Source organism: Leuciscus leuciscus (assembly GCF_965113295.1).
Source record: "Leuciscus leuciscus genome assembly, chromosome: 1".
Lineage (NCBI taxonomy): Eukaryota > Metazoa > Chordata > Actinopteri > Cypriniformes > Leuciscidae > Leuciscus > Leuciscus leuciscus.
The window spans coordinates 21,827,943-21,846,971 of record NC_138725.1 but is presented as its reverse complement, the minus strand read 5'-3'; the positions used below and the strand labels follow the sequence as shown (position 1 = coordinate 21,846,971).

At 40.3% G+C, this 19,029-nt stretch overlaps 2 protein-coding genes across 7 annotated transcripts in view; one reads left to right on the top strand and one right to left on the bottom strand.

The window, feature by feature from the left end:
* Nucleotides 1–4,527, top strand: part of LOC309493888 (uncharacterized protein) — a gene marked incomplete at its 5' end in the record, with an annotated part of 160,197 nt that extends 155,670 nt beyond the window's left edge. The window contains one exon of the mRNA XM_082163171.1: nucleotides 1,283–4,527. The remainder of the gene's footprint in view (nucleotides 1–1,282) is intronic.
* A 1,559-nt stretch (nucleotides 4,528–6,086) lies between these two features.
* The window catches only part of LOC309500680 (uncharacterized protein), a 41,413-nt gene continuing 28,470 nt past the window's right edge, over nucleotides 6,087–19,029 (bottom strand). For 2 of the 6 annotated variants that reach the window (XM_082172366.1, XM_082172369.1), the window contains one exon: nucleotides 6,087–12,763. In XM_082172366.1, coding sequence (XP_082028492.1) covers nucleotides 11,784–12,763 — 980 coding nt within the window. In that variant the 3' untranslated portion in view covers nucleotides 6,087–11,783. Of the gene's footprint in view, nucleotides 12,764–13,118; nucleotides 16,667–19,029 lie in introns of those variants that run through there. The other 4 variants (XR_014206660.1, XM_082172370.1, XM_082172367.1 and 1 more) reach the window with 4 other exon arrangements.

Genomic DNA, 19,029 nt, shown 5'->3' with positions numbered 1-19,029 from the left:
AGTTCAGATCCATGCAAAAAAAAACAAAAACGCAAATTCATTATAATCCATTATAAAGCTTGGAAGAGCCAGGACATTTTTTAATATAACTCAGATAGTATTCGTCTTAAAGAAGAATGTCATATACACCTAGGATGACTTGAGGCTGAGTAAATCATGGGCACTGACTTGGAAGCCAGGAGAAACATTAGTTTTAAAAGATTTCTGTGTTATACTGAAGAGTAAAGAGAATGGAATATGCTGAAATATTCGCTAGAAATACACATGACTTTATAACATTTACTGATAAGGATATAACCATTCAATATAAGAATGTGCTACAAAAGTCATTGAAATTACAATCATTTATTTAAATCTCTGCATTTAATAAACTACTAGGGAGTATTTTTTTATCACAGCTTGTAAATGTTTTAAATGAATGCATGTTTGTTTTGTAATGTATGTTTTTTTTTTATTTATGTCTTTCAGGAGATTTTAATTATCCTGTCAAGCTGTTGTTGAAAACAACAGTCTTCGTCGTCGGTTAGGAACCTGGGTGTGCTCTTTGATACCAACCTTTCGTTTGAAAGTCACGTGTCTAGCATCTGTAAAACCGCAATTTTTCATCTTAAAAATATATCTAAATTGCGTCATATGCTCTCAATAAAAAATGTAAAACAAGATGAAATTAGTTCATGCGTTCATGACATCAAGGCTAGATTATTGTAATGCTATTATGGGTGGTTGCCCTGCATGCATAATAAACAAACTACAGCTGGTCCAAAACGCAGCAGCTCGAGTTCTTACCAGAACTAGGAAGTATGACCATATTAGTCCGGTTCTGTCAACACTGCATTGGCTGCTATTAAACATCGTATGAATTTTAAAATATTGCTGATCACTTACAAAGCTCTAAATGGTTTAGCTCCGCAGTACTTGAGCGAACTCTTAACGCATTATAGTCCTTCACATCTATTGCGATCTCAAAATTCCGGCCAGTTGATAATACCTAGAATATCAAAATCGACTGCTGGCGGTAGATCCTTCTCCTATTTAGCACCAAAACTTTGAAACAATCTTCCTACCATTGTCCGGGAAGCAGACACACTCTGTCAGTTCAAATCTAGACTAAAAACACATCTCTTTGGCCTAGCATTCACATAATACATTATAGACTTCTATAATTCAATTTAGGCTGCATAGTTTAGGTCAGCCGGAACCGGGAACACTCCCTGATGTACTTGTTACATCATAAGCGTCTACGGTAATATTAGTCTCTTTGTTTATCCGAGGTTTACTGCAGTCCGCCGGATCCAGGCCGTATCCAGATCTGACGAAGGACCTTCGCCTGGACCCGATGTCAACGCAGTGCTGAAGTGCCAACTAGTCTCTCCCTATGGAGGATCCCTTTACCACTCTACAGATAAAGTGTTGTCGGGATAATTTCGGTTTTGCGTATCTACCCTGAAGTGATACAATTCTGTATCAAAATTTTAAGGCCAGACCAGTAGTTTGTTAAGGCTTGGTTTGTAGGGAATTACAAACCTGCGTACATATATTCTAATGCGCATAACTAGAATTAATTCTTGATGCACACATGGTTCGCGTTTAAAGTCTGTGTAAAGAGAACGGTGTCATCTTAGTGGCCTCTAATCTAATAACAAATGATTGTTGCGACGGAGGTGAATCCGTCAAAGCTAACTTTGGCTGGAAAATGTCTTTATTCAAGAGCCGCTATAAAGCCAAAACAATTTCTGTCACCTAAAGTTATCCGTTTATCACTGTAAAGCCGCTTTGAAACAATCTACATTGTTAAAAGCGCTATATAAATGAAGATGACTTGACTTGAAAGTCATGCAACTGGTAACCTGCAATTTATTGTAAATTTACAGTCAAATAATTAACAGTGTTTCTCATTATAATGACTTGAACCCAGGGCCTAAAATTAACACTCGCCAAGTGCCACATGCGAGTAAAAATCGGAGTTGGCGAGAATACGAAACAGTGTCAGTCGCCAGTTGGCCAGTAACAATTTTTTGAAGTGCAATGTTGTGACAACACGAACGAGAACGTGAACAATGCTCTGCACAGTTGATGTGTCAGTGCTGCATCATCACGAAAGTTTCAGCCTTTCCAATGTAAACATTCAAGCGCTGGAACACGCAAAAAGGAATTTGTTACTCAGACGCTGTGTGGGAAGTTTAACATCTGAACTGCGCGACCTGAAAGCCGTCTCTCAGACAATGCACAAAGTTGAGCTGAGCTCTCTTTAATGCCTTCCTGTGCTTAAATGGACAAATTCACTCAAAATTATGACAAAACCGTCTGGGCGAGTGTCCTAGTAAACACAGTGAACATAAGTCCTAGTATGCATAAGTAAACGCAAACACAAAAGGCATGATCATGTACAGTATGCCTTCGGTCTTAATCATTATAATCCTGCTACTGTCTGCTTTTTTAAAATATTAAATCAATAAACAAAGGGCAAAGAAAAAAAAAAACACTCACTGCTCTTAAACTTTAAAAATGATATGAAGTTTATGCAGTGTTATTTATTAGATTAGCCTACTTAATTACATTTCGGTACCTGAAAACTATAAGACCTGCCCAAAGAGCACTATTTATTTAATTTGTATCTTTGTTGCATTGCATTTATTGGTGCTTTTGCTTGTAATTTGATTTGGTTCTTATTTTATTACTGACTGTTTACTTGTCTTTTAAAATGTAGGCTATTACATTTACATAAGTTAAGCTAGTAGTTTTAGCTGAGGTATCACATTGGTATAGAGGATTATGAATAAAAAAAAAATGGTGTCATAACTGCCAGTTATTGTGTCATGGCTGATAAAAAATTATTTGGCCGCTATATTTTTTTAAGTCACCAGCCATTGGCAGGTGTGACAAAAAGTTAGTTTTAGACCCTGTTTGCGCCTCATAATGAGATACTTTATTATAATAATGAAAATCTTTCCAAGCAAATACCAATCAAAACAACAAAATGTCCTGACGCTCACCGTGGCTGTACGGAAACTACTTTGTTGCTCAGCACATAAAGATGAACTATTTACTTGACATGATCACATGATTGCACATCTCCGGTCGGAGAGCACGCTGGCACGGTTTGGTTGCCGCTTCTCCCACCGTGAATATCTAAACACTGTTGGATATACTCTTGTTATTTCTTAATTGTTGATACTCATTTGTGCTAGTCAAAAAGTAGTGCAAAACAATTACACTTACTGGCATCTTGATAATGACGCTTAAATATTACTGATTGCCTGTTGGCTCCAATTGAAACATCTTCATTCCATGTCCTTGGTCTGTGAAAACTGTCTCTGGTGCCGTTTGTCTTTGCAGTGGTATCCTTTCCTCGGAGAGCCTGCTTATTACCGGGCTAACTAAGAGGCGGATCCACGTACACCGTGTGTCTCCCCAGGTGTGCTTCTATGCTGCCGGCGGCTCCTATAGACCAATTTTGTGTTTGTAAACAACGATGACGTATTTTGTGGGCGGGGCCGAACTGGTGGCAGGAAGTGACAGTTCTATAGTAGAGGCATCAGGTTTCATCGGTAAAATCAAATCCAACCATAAGAATATGGATCATCCGGACGGTTTTTCAAATTATTTTAATGGTTTACCAGTAGAAGATCCCTTTTCTTACATTAACAAGCTAACGCTTAGCAACGGGGTGAGGTTTCCTGACCCGTACTCACTGTTGAGGCAATGGGTGAGAGATCCAGCTAAATGGCCAAAGCTGCAGTGACTGGACATCTTTTTATACCTGGTAGAAAAACCCAGCGTCTACACTAAAGAAAAACTAAAGGCATACAAGTCTCTTGACACATACAATTTTGTATTTTGCGGTCATGTCCAGGATATCTAATATCAAAAATTGTCTCATGACTTTTGTGTATTACGGACCAAGGTTTTGCCTAGCCAGCGGCAAGGACACAAAACTCAGCTTTACAAAACGTGGGCTATTAACAACAAATATAACAACTACATACTGACGGCGAACTGTAATTTTATGGCTGGGTACGTATTAACTCCTTTTCATTGTTTAATGTATGTTGGAACAATGTAAATCACTAGAAACTACTGCTGCTACTACCTAGGTGGATGTAGCTAAATGTAATAATAGTTAGGCTATAGGGTTAAATATTATTTCATGCTGTAAGCTAATTCAGATTTTCCCTCTATGAATTGCATATGTGAATATGAACAAATAAGCATTATTAATTTAAGTTTTAAGGTATTATCTAGATCTATTGATTACATCAAATTCATGCTTTAATGTAGGCTAATCATGACAGGCTAGGGTCGTGCTGCAGCCATGAAGCCACACTGCAGCCATGAAGCCGCACAGCTTTTTAAGGTTGAGCTGTATGTCAGGATGGGAAGGACAGACACAGCAAGCACATCAGGGGCCTACATGTGGAAAGACATGTCCAGGAGAGAGGTCAAGACAGCAGCCCTGAGTCAGATCAATTTCAGCAAGCCAAAGAGAAAAGACAGCCAGCTTAAAGACATTCTTGAGAAAAGTGGCAAGCTTAATGTGAAAGGCATGAACATCAATCGATTTCATTGTTATCAAGTTCATTTTCAGTCATATTTATCATTAATGAAAATGTATAGTGATTTTTGATTAAAGTACTTAAATGTGCGGTTTCAAAATGAAACTTTATAAGCAAGACATATAACTGCTTTAATAACTGAGACTAATGACCATCTTTTGTTACATTATAGAGCTCACTGCTGATGATCTAAGGGATCTAAGAGACCTTGCACCTAATGCAGCTATTTTCACCAGCGTGGACCTCAGTGACACCGATTCTGCATCTGAATTGGACACTGAAACAAACCTACCAGAACCAGTTAAAGCTGTTTATGATAAACAGTTGAGGGGCCTACCACCACATGTTATAAAGCAGAAGAGTCTTGAGATGTTTCAGAGAGTTAGAAAGAAGCTTACTTCAGATCAGTGTGAAGCTCTCGAGTTTACTACCAGGGAGCAATCAAAATGCAGGGCCTGGCACACACATTGAGAAGGCAGAATAACAAGCACAAACTTGCACCATTTGTGTACAGCTGGAGAGCCTACAGACAATGATATTAAAAACATCATGCATTACAAGACAGAGGATCTACAAGTACCAGCCATACGCTGGGGGAGACAAATGGAGGATACAGCAAGAAAATGCTACATAGAAGAAATGAGTAAAGGTCACACCAATTCCTTTGCTAGACTCTCACTTACATCTTGGTGCATCACCTGATGGGATTGTAAGCTGCTCATGTTGTGGGAGGAGAACACTGGAGATTAAATGTCCGTATAAATACAGAGAGGGCCTGACCAGCTGCAATGAAGACCCCTAGTTCTGCCTTGACACATCTGGCCAGCTGAAGAGGAACCACCCGTACTACTATCAGGTCCAGCAGCAGATTTTTGTGTGTGATGTCCACTACAGTGACTGTAGTTTGGACCAAACAGGTCATGGTCATCAATCGTATGGTGAGAGATGCAGACTTGCTGCTGAAAGCCATGCCTAAGACTGAACAACTCTTCCTCGACCATCTTCTGCCAGAGCGGTTGCCCGGGAGCATGGATCCCAGCATCGTAGATGAACACACACGGAACTGTCCACACTGCGACAGTCCAGACTGTGGCAAGATGATTCACTGTTCTAAGTGCAAAAGTCATTTCAATTACAAGTGTGTTCAGATCAAAAGAAGGTCTTCTAAGTGGCTTTGCAAACTATATAACACCTAAAGGATAATATAGCTCCACATGGACATAATATAAAAAGTAAAAAAAAAAAAGTTTATATATATATATATATATATATATATATGTATATACACACACGTTGTTCCTTTACAAATCTGCAACTTTAGATTAGTGGTCATCTTTTCTGTGTATATTTTCTCTACAGTGTATGGTTGTACAACCAGTAGATGTTGTTCCTAACATCTATGAATTTCGGTTGAGAGATTACATTTTTAAAAACAAAATACTTAATAGTAAGAGAATGTCAAATATACTTATCACATTCCCTCCCTAAATGTTGCTTGTTTGGCAAAATGGTTACTAAAAACTGAAACATTGATTTGTGTACAACTTAAATATTTTAATTAAATTCATTGTTAAAGAAAAACATTCAATACTCGAAATACAGTCTTGTGTAATGGTGTCACACCATTACATACACAGCTGACTTGTATTGACTATAGTAAAACAATATTCAAAGATTGACTAGTGGGTTCAACTACAGCAATGTGACAATGAGAACAGAAACAAGTGTGAGTATAAAAAAATATTAAAAAAAATATATTTTTAGTATATTCATGAAACATGAAATGTTAGAACAATGTTAGAACTTAAAATGTCCGGTAAAATGTCAATGCAGGACTCATTTCATTTAAATATTCAAAGTTAATCAAAAGCAATTAAAATAAATCATGCATAGAGAAAACCATCCCAAAAGTTAACCCACAATGAAAATGTACCATGTGTAGCACCCATCTCGGTTACTGCTTTTTCACATTATGAATGATTGGCTTGCTTGTTAGTGTGTCTTTTAGGCACTACACTTTTGCAAAGATTTGTTAATGCCCCGCACACTATTACCATATCATACAGAATGTTTACCTGAGTAAGTGGAATTACAGATGTTAAAATTTTGAATTTCTTCCATCGACCAATGACTCTTTCCAAGTGTATTCTCACATTTGACAGCCTTCTTGAAGTGTCAACTTCATGACCAGAGAGCTGTTTCTTGCCTTTTGTGAAGTGTGGGATTTGAAGGGTTGCACCGTATGCTGAAAGGTCCTCCCTAATCAAAAACCCTCGATCAGTGGCGAAGACGTTGGCTCTCAGTACCTCACCGATGTAGCATGTCGAAGGTAAGTTACTCAGCTAGCTAGCTAATATATCACCGTAACTTTGCTCATAAATGATAGATCCAAAGTGCGACTGCTTGACTTGTGTCATGAGTGAGTTTGGGTGTCACAGCTAGCAACCAAGCCACATTAGCTAGCTATGTATAACATGTATATGTTTTCATGCTAGTTAATCGAATGTGTTTGTAGCTTGAAACAAGCTAGCGCGAACCGCTGATTAGCTAGCATATGAAGTAGCGGCCCAAGATGGCGACCGCCCGTATACGTGAACAGTATAGCTAATCTTTCTAAACAATATTTTCTAACTTTTGTCTGTACCCTTACAAAGTTCTCAATGCTTCGGTTAACATGTAGGGACCCTCATTATGCTACCGTTGAAGTGTTGTACTATTTTTAGCTTTGTTAGTGGTATAGAAATAGTGATTTGTTTTTACTTTCCAAGTGCCCTGGACCCCGAATACAAAGGTTGGACAAAAAAATAATAATAGATGAATAGAGATAATAGATGAATAACTTAAAATAACCCTAATATTGTAGATGTCCTAACTTTTCTTTTGTTTATTTTTAGGTTTGTCAATGTTATTTATAGAGAGCTGTGGGAGGGCTGTGTTGCAGAAATTAAAGCAGCAAATTGTTTAAGCGTTCTGTCAGACTCATCTACTGACGTGAGTGGCAGAGACCTGGAAGGGTTTTTTGTCCGTATATTGAGCTGTGGACATCCAAAGAACATCTTTATTGGTGTAGAGGAGCACCAACACGCCACAGCGCCTGGTCATTTTGCTGCAATGAGCGATGGTAAGCCTGGCTATTGAATCTGTTTGTGTTGCTTGCTGTGTTTTCACTTGTTGAGTAACGTTACATCAATAACAAGTATTTCTCTGTCTACAGCATTGGATAAGGCAGACATATCCCAGTGGAAGGATAAGGTAGTGGGCTTGGGTACTGATGGAGCTGCTGTGATGGTTGGGAGGATTGGGGGTGTTGCCACACTTCTTCGTGCTGAAGTTCCCCACCTGATAAATATCCAGTGCCTAAGCCATGGCCTGGAGTTGGCTGCCATGGATGCTATGAAAGACCAAGAAAGAATGAGAAAGGCGAGTAACAAGGAAGTAAAAAGCCAGCCTTCAGCAACTTCTGTATAGTAAACTGAGAAAATCATGTCCTACATAAACCCAACATGTTATGTGCTACTTAAGCTAATTTGTATAATTATCATACTCCTATAATTCTAATTCAGGTGATGGACATACTGAAGGGGCTGTATAAACAGTATCAGCACTCTCCAAAAGCGTGGAGAGAGTTGAAAGATCTGGCAGATGTGTTCAACCAAAAGGTCTGGAAGATGACCAACTTGGGAGGGACAAGGTGGCTCCCACACACGGAGAGGGCACTCAGGGTCTTGTTGAAAAACTACCCAGTATTGCTTGCCCAGATGGAAAACACAGTGGAAGCAAGGCTAGTAATACATTCCTGTTTCCTAGGTAATCATACTTAACCTCGGTCAACATTAATTCTTATTTGGTTGTTTACATCAAACAGATCAGCAAGTGCTGAAATGATTGGACGAGCCAAGCAGTGCTTTCAGGTGTTGAAAGATTTTCAACACTTTCTCTTCATCATGCTGGTCCAAGACGTCATAGAAGTCTTGAGTTGGCAAGTTTCTATTAAATATAATTTGTATGATCAGTTTATTTTCAATTTAAGTTGCAGTGTAGTGTACCTGAGTTGAGTCATGTTTTCATTCTTGTAGTTGGAGTCTGAAGCTGCAAGAGGATGGGCTTACCCTGCCAGAGGCACCCTATGCCTTTGAAACAGCAGTGTTGAGGCTGACAGCCATGGAGATAGAGGCAGGAAAGTGAGTGGAGGGCTTCCTAGCTGAAACCAAGAATGGAACCTATCAAAATGTTGAGCTGTTGAGGTTCAGGGACAGCAGAGAAGAGTTTTCCAAGTATATATTTAAACAAGAAGGATGACAATTTATTTTTAAGGTGTTAAATTCTGAGACATTATAATTATTTCTTAGTATTTTTTTTCTCCAGTGTGAAGCGGACGCTCCTGCGCAGTGTGATTGCCAGGCTACAGTCCAGATTCAAGGGGGTTGAGACTCATCAGGTGCTGCAGCAAAACTGGTGGATCCTCGCGAGTGGGTTGCTGACCATCAAGAATTAGCATGCTATGGCAGGGACCACCTTGCCACGGTCTGTGATCACTTTGCTAATGTCCTTGACCGGATAGGATGTGACCGGGACAAAGCACAGCGTGTGGAGTGGCCTGCTGCTAAGGTGCTGATCAAGTCCTTATCACAGAGCCTACAGAGGAATGCTTGGCAAGACTTTTTCCTGGATAATGAGCAAAGGAGTAGCTTCCCCAAACTCCTCCTCATTGTGGAGCTCATCTTGGTCTTGCCTCTGTCCACGGCAACAGTCGAGAGGGACTTCAGTGCCATGAAGCGATGACATTAGGAAGATGCCCCTGATGGAGATGCCCCTGCCCAACCACTAGCTCCCAGGGCAAAAGAAAGAAAAAAAAATGCAGAAAGGAGGTCACTGAAACTTTGCCTTGCCCAGCGAAAGAGGAAGGCACCAAAAAAGTTATTAGATTTTGTTTAATTTTTGTTTTGTTTTATTTTTGTTATGTCCAATTATATTCTAATAAATGATTTGTTTTTTTTGATGTCCAATTATATTTTGATAAATGTTTTTGATGTATTTATTAATGTACTTATTTATACAGCTTGAGTGTTGAAATGCTGAAGAGCTTGCTCTTCATTAGCTTGGAGCACTTCAACCCCATGCCAATAGTGAAGAGGTGGCTCATGGAGGCGGACAGAAGGAGTTTCCAGTGAATAAAATGGACCGCTGAGGGAGAAAGGGAGGGGCCTATGAAGATGTCACACTGTATTGGAGGTTAGGGTTAGGGTTTTCTTTCTACCCTGACCTATCCTGGTTCCTGATGTGGGCATTCTTCTTTCAGAGTTTGTCCTTGTTTGCTACAGTTTTTAAATAGTTTATATAAAAAGCTAACTTTTTTCTGATGCTTTTCTTTGTCATATATGACAATAACTTGCATATCATTGTATAATACTGTTGGTAATTTGCAGATTAATAATTTTTTTTAAATAACAAACTTCTTTTACGCTTACCTTATATGGGAGTTCACTTTTATTTCCTTTAACAATTTAAATGTTTGTCATTAACTGTTGGAAATTAATTAGTTTAATTTCAGTAAGGCAACTGAGTTGAAAGAGTTGCATGTACAAAAACTGGGAAAACTATACGCATGCAAATAGTGTAGAGGTGGCTCATGGAGGCGGACAGGTGTTTCCAGTGAATACAATGGACCGCTGAGGGAGAAAAGGGAGGAGCTAAGGGGAAGAAAGGAGGAAAAGTGGAATCTCTTAGTAAAATGGATCCCTGTGAAAACCACATTCTCTCCGTGTTGGCGAGCCTATGTTCATTGCTCTCGGTCCCCTTGTCAACAAGTCAAAAGCCTTGGTGTCATTCTGGACAGTTCCCTCTCATTCGAATCCCAGATTAAAGCAATTACCCGGACCTCGTTCTTTCACTTCCGCAATATTTCCAGGCTTAGACCCTCATTGTCACAATCCAGCACTGAAACACTAGTTCATGCCCGTGTCACGTCACGTCTGGATTACTGCAACTCCCTTCTCACCGGTCTCTCTTCTAAGCTTGTTAGACTCCAATTTGTTCAGAACTCTGCTGCTCGAATCCTCACAGGTACCAGAACTTCTGAACACATCACACCTATCCTTATCATTCTACCCTATGCACTACCGTATTGAATTTAAGACCCTAGTCATCACCTACAAAGCACTCCATAATCTCGCACCCAGTTACATTTCTGACCTCTTATCAGGTTATGTCCCTGCACGCTCCCTCCGCTCTTGCTCGACTGGCCACCTTGTCACCCCCACATTCCGCCACTCCACCATGGGGGCCAGGGCCTTCAGTTGCACTGCACCAAGACTTTGGAATGCCCTCCCCTCCCGCATTCGACAGGCAGACACAGTCAATTAATTAAAAAAAATGTTAAAGACCTATCTTTTTAAGAAAGCTTTTAATCTTTAAAACCTCTTAGTACTACATCGCCAAAGTAACCCTCCAGACACACTTTTTTTACTGCTCTCTGACATCTTAGCACATTTTTCAGATTTGTCTCATTTGTAAAATGTATTTCTATGAAGTTAAATGTATTTTAAAGTATTTCCTTCTTTTATGTCCTCCGAAATATGTAAGATGTCCTTGTGTATCTAGAAAGGCGTCCGCCAAATAAAATGTAATATTATTATTACTATTACCGTGATCTCAGACTGTGTTTAAGTGGTTTCTCCACTGCATGGGTCTTCATGTGTCGCTTCAGGTGACTTTTAAAAGAAAAACTCGCACTGATCACGCGTGTGTGGCTTCTCTCTGCTGTGGATCCTCTTGTGTGTTTTCAGAGATGATGATCGACTGAATCTCTTGTCACAGTGTGAACAATTGTAAGGTTTCTCTCCAGTGTGGATCTTAATGTGTTGATCCAGGTTGCGTTTAATAGCAAAACTGATCCCGCATTGATCACACGTGTGCGGCTTCTCTCCAGTGTGGATTCTCCCGTGTGTTTTCAGAGATGATGAGTGACTGAATCTCTTGTCACAGTGTGAACACTTGTAAGGTTTTTCTCCAGTGTGGATCCTCTTGTGTCTTTTCATAGATGATGAGTGACTGAATCTCTTGTCACAGTGTGAACACATGTAAGGTTTTTCTCCAGTGTGGATCCTCATGTGTAGCTTTAGTTGAACTTTACCAGAGAAACTCTTTCCACACTGATCACACGTGTGCGGCTTCTCTCCGCTGTGGATCATCACATGTTTTTTCAGTGTTGATGACTGACTGAATCTCTTATCACAGAGTGAACACTTGTAAGGTTTTTCTCCAGTGTGAACTCTCTGGTGCAGTTTTAAAAAGGCCAATGAAATAAAAGACTTCCCACACCCAAAGCACACATGATCTCTTACACCAGAATGAATTTTTCTCATGTCTATGTAAATATGGCAGCTGTGAAAAACTCTTCCCACATACAGAACATGAATGTGGCTTCTCCTTCGTATGAACTATCAGGTGTCTCTTCAGGGCTAATGCCCAAATAAACGTTTTCCCGCACTGATCACATGTGAACAGCTTCTCTCCGGTGTGGATATTCCTGTGCCCTTTAAGTTGTGCCAATTGTCTGAAACTCTTCCCGCATTGATCACATGTGAACGGTCTTTCTCCAGTGTGGATCCTCATGTGAACTTTAAGATTTTCTCTGTGTGAGAAACTCTTCCCACACTGAGTGCATGAGAACAGTTTCTCTCCAGTACGAACTCTCAGGTGAACCTTTAGTTGTCGTTTGCTTGAGAATCTCTTTTCACAGCAATTACAAGTGAACGGCTTCTCTCCAGTGTGTCTCCTCATGTGAACATTAAGACTTTCTCTGTATGGAAACCTCTTCCCACACTGATCACATGTGAACGGCTTCTCTCCAGTATGAACTCTCATGTGTTTCTTAAGTAGAGATGATCGCAAGAAACTCTTCTCGCATTGATGGCATGCATGTGGCTTCTCTCCAGGATGAACACTCATGTGAAGCTCAAGACTTTGTTTGTATGGGAAACTCTTCCCACACTGATCGCATGAGAACGGCTTCTCTCCGGTGTGGATTCTCATGTGAATCACAAGACTTTGTTTATATACAAAGCTCTTTCCACACTGAGTGCAGGTTGTAGATTTCTTATCTCTTTTCTTTAAAAATGTCTTTTTAGTCTTGATTTTAGCATCAAGTTTAGCATTTTCCTCCTCCACTTCACTCAGTTCTTCACTCTCCTCCTTCACTTCCATCAGGTCTGAAATGAAAGGGGGAAAAAAGTAAATTTTCGGTAAATCTTTCAGTTATTGAACATTATAGGCACACTAGAACTACAATTTTATTTGAACAACGACACAATTACCTAATGTAATATTAACATTAAAGAATAGAGAATACTGCCATAATTATGGCACCAAATTTTAGATTGCCATTTAATTTATTTTACTAAACTTCTTAATTCATTAAAGGCTGGTCACACTTGACTTTTTCTACCATTGACTTCCATTTATGCCTCGTTTCCACTGAGCGGTACGGTACGGTAGGCTACGCAATTATTTGCGTTTCCACTGTCAAAAGTAGTGAATGGTACTAAAGGGTGGAGCTAGACTCACTGCAGAACGTTGACTGGTTGACAGAGAATCATCACTTGCTCGTGCTACAAGGGGAATGACAACATTAGCACCATTTTTAAATATACAGTTGAAATATAATACTACTGTTAGTTGAAATATAATACTACTGTTATTGTGACACGAAATGTAATTTTAAGAGTTTTTAATGGTGAGAATGTAGATGTTTAAAGCTCAAATTTGTGGTTTATCTATAAAGATTTATGAACATTTTATGGACTGCATTTATATAGAACAGCCTTTCCTCGGCTAGTCATTCTGACGTTTGCCGCTGACTCTGACATCTCTGTAGTGGTTAAACATATATACACATTGTCTTGTGTAGACCTAATGGGCAATCTTTGGTCTTGTGAATCTATAATTCGTTCCCTGGCCAATCGAATTGCAGTAATCCAGCCTTGAAAGAAATAAATGCATGGATTACTTTTCGAAATTTTTTAAAGAAAGAAATGTCTTTACTTTTGATAGCAAATAATAACTAATAAATGTATCTGCCTATCAAATTTAGATTCATCAAACACCACGCCCAAATTTCTCACCCAGGGCTTTACACAAGAGAACAAACCACAAAAATTTAGTTTAGGAGCGATAGAGGAATTGGAGGGTACAAATTAGGGGTGTCACGATTCTCCAAATCCTCGATTCGATTAAATTTTCGATTCTAAGGTCACGGTTCCTCGATTTTTACATTTATTTTTTTAACAAGAGGTTGCTATGCCATTTGTAGACCATACTTGCATAATATCTGACCTTTGTTCGCAATGTACCACACTACACTGTCAAACAAACAAACAGTTGTTGGTTTAACAGATAAATGATGTGTCGCGCAGCGCCATGTCTTTAAAATTCGAACACATTATTCTCTATGAGTGTACACACACCAGGCACGACTCAGGACCTTGTTCAAAATCCTGCCGTGCCACAGAGCGTCATTACATAGTTTTAAATTAAATTTACATTTATTTGTCTCAAATCGTCGTTATGACTTCACCCTGTGCTGCAATATAGGCTACATTTAGTTTTTTACAGAAATTTACACAATTTACAGAAATCAGCTGGTTGAATGAAAATTGCTGATGTTATCGGATTTTCAGGTGATATTCTCAATTCATTCAGTTAACGGACGCTCTAAGATAAAGTGAATTCAGACTACAGACTAAGCAACGCATTTAATTGTAGAGTAGCCTTCAATAATAACATAGTACAGACATGATCTTAATTCCATAATGTCCTTAAACATAACAATATTGCAGGCCATAAACTGAGAAAGTGCGCCTCCGGTGTGCGATACCTCGAGTTGTCATAGACGCGGTGCAGTGATGCGCTTCTCATCCGGTGTGCGGCCCCCTTTAGAGGAGGTTGACTCGCAACACTTCAACACGCGTGTTTTTTTCCGCTTGACAAGCCGACCAAACGTGACATGGGGGCGTGGCAGCATCGACGATTCCATTTGCAAGGTGGTGTTAGGTGCATGTATCAGGAAGAAAAACATAAAAGGCATTATCTGCTCCCACAGAGAATTTAGCTTATCCATTGCACAAGAACAAACTCTGTGTATTGCTAAGTTAAATTAACAGAACAAACAATTGCACACTCGAATGTCCTGTCTCACAGACAAGGTGGGCCATAACAAGGCCTCAACCAAATGTGACTCTGAAGACCAACAGTCAGATGAAAGCTATCCTGATTTACAAGCTTTCTTTGAAACAGATGTAGCCATCCAATCATTAACTGATTAGCCTGTAGATTCAGTAAAGGTATGTGGCGCTAGGAGAAGATCTCAGGGAATTGAGGGAACTGAAAGTGTTCCTCCCTACTCTTCTGTTGTCCAAATACAAACTGTTGCCAAAGCGCTAGGACCTAAAAATATAGAGAGACTATCCCAGAGCTTACCCTCAGCACGCACACATTTTTCTGAATTTAGAACAGCATTGATAAGCAAAATGCGTCTCTACGACATGTCGTTGACAGAAGTCACACAGCTGATGTCACAAATTCTAACTGAATCCGAATTCAACAGTTTTGAGTCTGCTGTTACTTCTGAACTACAACATGCCAGTAAAGGTGATTTGAGAGAAGGTGTTTTGAAAGTGTTAAAGAACATTGTTGGACCAAAAGTGGAGTGGTCAAAGATCACTAGTTGTGTACAGAAGGATGAAACTGTTAGAGAGTACACTGAAAGATTTTGTCAGTCAGCTGCAGCATACAGTAGGATAGCTGACACTTCAGAGAAGGTGCTAGATGATAATGGCCCCCTAGTTCGCACATGGTTTGATGGTCTTTTGTCAGAACATAGAAAGGCATTGCCTTTCTTTGACTTCACATGGTCCACTAGAACCCTACAAAACAACTTGGAGAGTTTAGCTACTTGGGAAAGAGACTCTGATGTCAAGGCAAGAGTAAAAATTGCAGCAGCATCCTTTAAGGTCAACACAGAGAATCAACAGAAACGCAAATGTCCTGAGAGAGTGCAGTTATTGTTACTATGGTAAGCATGGACATTGGAGAAAAGAGTGTAGGAAAAACAAAAATAACTTTAGAGAAGTTAACAATGTTACTCAGCTTCTACTCAGTCTGCTTGCTACTCTGAAGCAGCTCCTCCCCTCGTCATTATACTCGTGGGGCAGCTTGTTAAGGTGTTAACCATTTGGGCTGTGAGTGCTTAAAGCTCCAATATGTAATATTTTTTCACCACAAGAGGGCGCAGTTTCCAACAATAACAAAGGCGAAGCTTGATGACGTTATGAAGGAGGTGACGATGGGAGATGTCGTTTTTAATGCGTTTTCACCATCTAGTGATGTATCTAAACGGAATTAATGAATCATGATCACGGATGAGGTAATTTATTCATTTTTGTATTACCTGTATGTCTGATCGTATTATTTTATGTCATCATAATTAATGAACTGCAAGGAACGTGAAATGTTATGCTATATTATTACAGGCATGTGGTGTAGCCTAAATCATATCTATTAAAATCATCTTTACTGTAACTATTACGTTACTTGTACAATAAATTAAAAAAATATATTTGCTTACCTGTCTATCAATACACTCGCGAGAGCAGAGTCTCTGTCAAGTCCAAGATTGTCGCGCAGCTCTCTCCATCTCGAAAACGCCTGGCGGATATTTATCCGGGTTTTATCCCTCCGTTTGTCACACAGTCTGCGTGTATCCGAATATGGACGCTTTCGTTTTGTTGTTTCAAATTGTCAAAATTTGAATCGTATAATTTTAAAAAATCTCTCTCTCTCTCTATATATATATCTGGGGCGGCAGTGGCTCAGTGGTTCATGTAGATTGTCTACAAACCAAAAGGTTGGTGGTTCAATCCCCGGTTCCACCTGACCAAGTGTCGAGGTGTCCATGAGCAAGACACCTAACCCCAGCTGCTCCCGACGAGCTGGATGGCGCCTTGCATGGCTGACACCGCCGTCAGTGAGTGAATGGGTGAATGTGAGGCTATGTAAAGCGCTTTGGTGGCCATAGGTCTGTGAAAGCGCTATATAAATGCAGTCCATTTACCATATATATATATATATATATATATATATATATATAGATCATTTTTTGTCAGTTTTGTTACCTGACTCGATCATGTGGAAGGGAAGGCAGAGCTACTCGGTTACTTTAACCTCGGTTCCCTGAGAGATAAGGGAACGAGTATTGCGTTGCAAACGCTATGAGAAAACTCCTTTTCTCGAGAAAATAACGACCATGGTGTGTAAAGCAGAAGCAGCCTGGCCAGCGGCGGAGTATGCATGATCCGCGAGTGCTGAAGACGTTCTGCACGGCTTTGATGGGTGCGCAGGACACAAATGGGCGGCGACAGCTTCTTCCAGTGGCGGGAGCTTTTCCCTCAGCGCCGTCAACAGATCGAGCGTTAACTGTACGTACACACCGCCGCCGACTTGAGCTGCAAAGAAGCTCTGGCTGCCCTGTCAAGGACGCTTGTCAAAAAGTACGGGGAAGCTTGGCCGCTCTGAATAGTGAGTGAGTGCGAGCTCTCTCTCGCTCTCTCGCTCTGTGTGCTCGTTCTTAGAGGCAGAAGAGCGCGTGCGCGCTTAAAATTAAATTTTTGGTAAGAACATTCACCCGCCAGTGTGGTGGATAGCCTTTTGAGATTTACTCGCCAAACAGAAAATCTACCCGCATTTGGCGCTTGGTGTTAATTTCGGACCCATAACCACCACTTCCGCATTTGACCATGTGATATTCCGGTGTGGTGGAATATCACATGGTCCACACCGGAAAAAAGCGGACATTGCGTCACTGAGAGGCGACATTTCTTTTCTGGGACGCCCAGTTATTTAAAATCGGAATTTCTCTGAAATAAAAAATCTTTGGAGACTTTTGAGATATTGTAAGTACACAACTGGAGGAAATATATCACACTGTACAAGTTATTTTCTGAAATTTTATTACAAAATTGTTACATATTGGAGCTTTAATTTCCCCAGTAACTTACAACAAAGATGAAAGACTTATTTTTGTTTAATAGAACAAAAGGAAAGTGACTGTTTCAGCCTTCCTTTGGGAGACACTGGTTAAGTAGACTCATAGCCTTAAATGTCATGCTACAGCACAGGCTTCATCAGTAATGGTGTTAGGTCAGACTGTAAACGTAAAATGCCCTCATGCAGTGTCCGCACTAATGAATCAAGCAAAAGTCACTTCTGTCACCTCCTCCCGTTGGGGAAATTGGTAAACTACCATCACAGCCCCGAACATTGTTTTACAGCATGCACCAGTCACGAACCCATCCTCATGTATGATGTCAGCAATGACTGAAGTTGTGTTAGAGGATGAAAGAGAAATGACTCACGATTGTGTTATGCTTACATACACATCTACGAGTGAAGTAAAATAAACTCCCTCAAGCTCAAGTCATAGAAGGTAAGAGACGAGAAGGTTATGCAGTAACTTCCACCACTGAAGTGGTAGTTTCAGGCCGTCTTCCAGATCATTTTTCAGCTCAAGCTGCAGAACTAGTAGACTTAATTGTGAAAACCTCACAAAGGCAGTACAGAGTGCCAAAGAGAGAGTTGAGTCAGACTCCCACCAGAAGGTGGACACACAATCATCCCAGGTCAATGGGTCATGATAAAGTCATTCAGAAACAAGCCATTAGAGCCGAAGTGGCACGGACCACATCAAGTGATGTTGATTACAGCAGATGCAGTATTTTGTCAGGGAAGGAAAACCTGGACTCATGTGTCACACTCTAAAGTTGTTCCCCTACCTACAGGGATAGGATAGGACACGGACCAGTGAGGAGCCCAGGGAAGAACCGAATGCAACAGGCTACGGGGGCCAACCCTGCGGTGAAGACCCCCTCATAGGCCTTCCCCATCCACTAGTCCATCCTTACCTCACTGTTCTTTAGGTGTCACAGGAATTAAGAAATAGGGAAAGAAGGAACAACAATAGCAGACTCAGAAAAGGATATAACCCTAGTGTTTGAACAAATACTGCTCTATCCGTCTTTTGTTTTCTTTCTTACTCTGTGCAGATACCACTTGATGGCTGTCCCGAGGCCCATATGCACCAACCTCCTCACCTGCGTATGAAGCCACAACCTCAAGAAAACAACTAGACCCACTGCCAAGCCAACTATCACAAAAGAAAAAGAAAAAATACACAACGCAGAGACTCACATACGGGAACTTCAGTCATCCATCAACATGATCAAGATTGTCGTACTATTAACCATCATGGACATCGCACAAAGTGTAGACTCCAGAAACAACATATTCTTAGAGCTGATGAATATGTCGAAAAACGTCTTGTTTGCTGGAACGTTTGCATGCCACACCCGCATGCCACACCCGCCTTCAGTAGGAGCAGGAATCCCATGGGTGGCACACCCCATCTACATCAACAAAATTCAGC